General features: G+C 42.9%; 1 protein-coding gene across 2 annotated transcripts in view; it reads left to right on the top strand.

Moving 5' to 3' along the window:
• The window catches only part of myo9ab (myosin IXAb), a 166,732-nt gene that overhangs the window by 105,265 nt on the left and 56,467 nt on the right, over window positions 1-5,000 (top strand). For both annotated transcript variants that reach the window (XM_079810159.1, XM_079810160.1), the window contains exons 19-21: window positions 2,626-2,748; window positions 2,913-2,993; window positions 3,089-3,199. In XM_079810159.1, coding sequence (XP_079666285.1) covers window positions 2,626-2,748; window positions 2,913-2,993; window positions 3,089-3,199 — 315 coding nt within the window. The remainder of the gene's footprint in view (window positions 1-2,625; window positions 2,749-2,912; window positions 2,994-3,088; window positions 3,200-5,000) is intronic.

Here is a 5,000-nt window from a genome sequence, read left to right as displayed (position 1 = left end):
CAGGGTCATGAAGGACCAGTGGAGAACCGGCCACAGGGTCATGAAGGACCAGTGGAGAACCGGCCACAGGGTCATGAAGGACCAGTGGAGAACCGGCCACAGGGTCATGGAGGACCAGTGGAGAACCAGCCACAGGGTCATGGAGGACCAGTGGAGAACCGGCCACAGGGTCATGGAGGACCAGTGGAGAACCGGCCACAGGGTCATGAAGGACCAGTGGAGAACCGGCCACAGGGTCATGAAGGACCAGTGGAGAACCGGCCACAGGGTCATGGAGGACCAGTGGAGAACCGGCCACAGGGTCATGGAGGACCAGTGGAGAACCGGCCACAGGGTCATGGAGGACCAGTGGAGAACCGGCCACAGGGTCATGGAGGACCAGTGGAGAACCGGCCACAGGGTCATGAAGGACCAGTGGAGAACCGGCCACAGGGTCATGGAGGACCAGTGGAGAACCGGCCACAGGGTCATGGAGGACCAGTGGAGAACCGGCCACAGGGTCATGGAGGACCAGTGGAGAACCGGCCACAGGGTCATGAAGAACCAGTGGAGAACCGGCCACAGGGTCATGAAGAACCAGTGGAGAACCGGCCACAGGGTCATGGAGGACCAGTGGAGAACCGGCCACAGGGTCATGGAGGACCAGTGGAGAACCGGCCACAGGGTCATGAAGAACCAGTGGAGAACCGGCCACAGGGTCATGGAGGACCAGTGGAGAACCGGCCACAGGGTCATGGAGGACCAGTGGAGAACCGGCCACAGGGTCATGAAGGACCAGTGGAGAACCAGCCACAGGGTCATGAAGGACCAGTGGAGAACCGGCCACAGGGTCATGAAGGACCAGTGGAGAACCGGCCACAGGGTCATGAAGGACCAGTGGAGAACCGGCCACAGGGTCATGAAGGACCAGTGGAGAACCGGCCACAGGGTCATGAAGGACAAGTGGAGAACCGGCCACAGGGTCATGGAGGACCAGTGGAGAACCGGCCACAGGGTCATGAAGGACCAGTGGAGAACCAGCCACAGGGTCATGGAGGACCAGTGGAGAACCGACCACAGGGTCATGGAGGACCAGTGGAGAACCGGCCACAGGGTCATGAAGGACCAGTGGAGAACCGGCCACAGGGTCATGGAGGACCAGTGGAGGCCGAGGCTCATTGATGCCCGTGTGGTCCAATCAAACACACGAGCGATAATGCGCCGCCACAAAGCACAAATGCTTCAGGAACGAGTTTGAGGTGTTGACCCGGCCTCCAAATTCCCCAGATTTCAATCCAATCGAGCATCTGTGGGATGAGCTGAGCAAACAAGTCCGATCCATGGAGGCCCCACCTCGCAACTTACAGGACTTAAAGGATCTGCTGCTAACATCTTGGTGCCAGATACCACAGCACAGCTTCAGGGGTCAGGGGGACCAACAGAATATTAGGTCATAATCAGTGTTGGGGTAACACATTACAAGTATCTTGAGTTACGTAATCAGATTACTTTTTCAAGTAACTAGTAAAGTAACTCATTACTTTTCAAATTTGTAACAAAATATCTGAGTTACTTTTTGAAAAAAAAGCCCATGTTGAGAAAAATCGAGAGTAAGGTCAGAGGCATTGTGTGTAAGTGTGTTATTGTAGTTCTAGACTAAATGTGAGCATTTATTCATCTCACTTGCACAATAAAGATTCTGTTCTCCTCAAAATGAATAAAAGTCAAATGCAAAATTAGAGTATTATGCGAACCTCCAATATATAAATGTTAAATAAAACAAATATTTTTATGCTTTTAATCTACCTTTATTGACTAATGTCTTGCTGCTGACCTTCGATTATTCAGTTAAACCATGAGTAAATATTACTAGATTTTTTGTTTTTATTTGTAAAACTTTTTTCTCCTGCGTCCAATTCTTCCATTATCCAGAATGGCAGCACATCTTTACCTCAGCCTGGGGCTTATTATTTTATTATTTCAATTTTGGTATGAAGAGGTCTTTACATTTGCACAAAAAATAAAACTTTTTTTACGGCTGTCAAAAGATTAATCGCGATTAATCGCATCCAAAATAAAAGTTTGTGTTTACATAATATATGTGTGTGTACTCTGTTAATTATTATTTATATATAAATACACACACAAGCATGTATATATTTAAGAAAAAAATATTTTTATATATAAAACATTTATATTTATATATATTATAGATTATATAAATGTATATACAGTATATACATGCAAATATTTCTTAAATATATACATGAATGTGTGTGTATTTATATATAAATAATAATTAACAGAGTACACACACATATATTATGTAAACACAAACTTTTATTTTGGATGCGATTAATCGCGATTAATCTTTTGACAGCCCTACTTTTTTTGCTATTAAAAAAACAACAACATAAAAACAAGCCCAGCCCAGGTGAGAAAAAGTAACGCAAAAGTAAAAAGTAACTAAGTAACTCAATTAGTTACTTTTTAAGGGAGTAACGCAATATTGTAATGCATTACTTTTCAAAGTAACTTTCCCCAACATAATCATAGTCATAATGTTATGCCTGATTGGTGTGTATATATCTTGCGCGACCGTATTTGAGTTGAAAGGTGTGTGTGTGTGTGTGTGTGTGTGTGCAGCACCTGCTGGACGTGAAGTCTCTGAAGTATCTGAGCTGCCTGACGCTTCACGACCGAATCACCAAATCCCTGCTGCACCTGCACAAGAAGAAGAAGCCGCCCAGCATCAGCGCTCAGTTCAGCGTGAGCATGACCGCCTCTTTCACACACACACACACACACACACACACACACACACACACACACACACACACACACACACACACACACACACACACACACACACACACACACACACACACACACTCACTCCGAGAACTCAAATGCAGTGTTGTGTCCGTGCTCAGGTGTCCCTGAACAAGCTGATGGAGACACTGGGGCAGTCGGAGCCGTACTTCGTCAAGTGCATCCGCTCCAATGCAGAGAAGGTACAGTGTGTGTGTGTGTGTGTGTGTGTGTGTGTGATCTCTGCTGTGCATGGCTGGGTTCAGATGCACGGTTTGATGGGCGTGTTCTTTCGTAGCTTCCTCTGCGTTTCAGCGACGGGCTGGTGTTGAGACAGCTGAGGTACACCGGCATGCTGGAGACCGTGAGGATACGGCGGTCCGGCTACAGCGTCAAATACAGCTTTCAGGTCAGAGAACTCTTCAACACACACTCAGTCACGCTATGAAGAAGCTCTCAATGGTGATTCAGATCCATTCAGCTCAGTGTTGATTCAGTTCAGCTCAGTGTTGATTCAGTTCAGTTCAGTGTTGATTCAGTTCAGCTCAGTGTTGATTCAGTTCAGTGTTGATTCAGTTCAGCTCAGTGTTGATTCAGTTCAGTGTTGATTCAGTTCAGTTCAGTGTTGATTCATTTCAGCTCAGTGTTGATTCAGTTCAGTTCAGTGTTGATTCAGTTCAGCTCAGTGTTGATTCAGTTCAGTGTTGATTCAGTTCAGCTCAGTGTTGATTCAGTTCAGTGTTGATTCAGTTCAGCTCAGTGTTGATTCAGTTCAGTGTTGATTCAGTTCAGTTCAGTGTTGATTCAGTTCAGCTCAGTGTTGATTCAGTTCAGTGTTGATTCAGTTCAGCTCAGTGTTGATTCAGTTCAGTGTTGATTCAGTTCAGTTCAGTGTTGATTCAGTTCAGCTCAGTGTTGATTCAGTTCAGTGTTGATTCAGTTCAGCTCAGTGTTGATTCAGTTCAGTGTTGATTCAGTTCAGATCAATTTTGATTCAGATCAGTGTTGATTCAGTTCAGTGTTGATTCAGTTCAGTGTTGATTCAGTTCAGATCAATTTTGATTCAGTTCAGTTCAGTGTTGATTCAGTTCAGATCAATTTTGATTCAGTTCAGTGTTGATTCAGTTCAGATCAATGTTGATTCAGTTCAGTTCAGTGTTGATTCAGTTCAGCTCAGTGTTGATTCAGTTCAGTGTTGATTCAGTTCAGCTCAGTGTTGATTCAGTTCAGTGTTGATTCAGTTCAGTTCAGTGTTGATTCAGTTCAGCTCAGTGTTGATTCAGTTCAGTGTTGATTCAGTTCAGCTCAGTGTTGATTCAGTTCAGTGTTGATTCAGTTCAGTTCAGTGTTGATTCAGTTCAGCTCAGTGTTGATTCAGTTCAGTGTTGATTCAGTTCAGCTCAGTGTTGATTCAGTTCAGTGTTGATTCAGTTCAGATCAATTTTGATTCAGATCAGTGTTGATTCAGTTCAGTGTTGATTCAGTTCAGTGTTGATTCAGTTCAGATCAATTTTGATTCAGTTCAGTTCAGTGTTGATTCAGTTCAGATCAATTTTGATTCAGTTCAGTGTTGATTCAGTTCAGATCAATGTTGATTCAGTTCAGATCAATGTTGATTCAGTTCAGATCAATGTTGATTCAGTTCAGGTCAATGTTGATTCAGTTCAGTTCAATGTTGATTCAGTTCAATGACGATTCAACTCAGATAAATAGCAGAGTCAAAGTTGCAAAGTTCAATTATGAAAGAAATTCAATTCAGTTCAATGTTGATTCAGTTCCTTTCAATATTGATTCAGTTCAGTTCATTGTTGATTCAGTTCAGTTCAATGCTGATTCATTTCAGTTCAATGTTGATTCAGTTCAATAACAGAGTCATTGCTGGAAAGTTCAATTATGAAAGAAATTATTTTCAGTTCAATGTTAATTCAGTTCATTTCGATGTTGATTCAGTTCAGTTCAATGTTGATTCAGTTCAATGTTGATTCAGTTCAGTTCAATGTTGATTCAATTCAGATGAATAACAGAGTCAAAGTTGGAAAGTTCAATTATGAAAAAAATCAATTCTTTTAAATGTTGATTCAGTTCAGTTCAATGTTGATTCAGTTCAGTTCAATGTTGATTCAATTAAGATGATTAACAGAGTAAAAGTTGGAAAGTTCAATTATGAAAAAAATTCAGTTCAATGTTGATTAATTTCAGTTCAATATTGA

Source organism: Gobio gobio, assembly GCF_949357685.1.
Source record: "Gobio gobio genome assembly, chromosome: 25".
Lineage (NCBI taxonomy): Eukaryota > Metazoa > Chordata > Actinopteri > Cypriniformes > Gobionidae > Gobio > Gobio gobio.
This window is presented reverse-complemented; position numbering and strand designations above follow the sequence as displayed.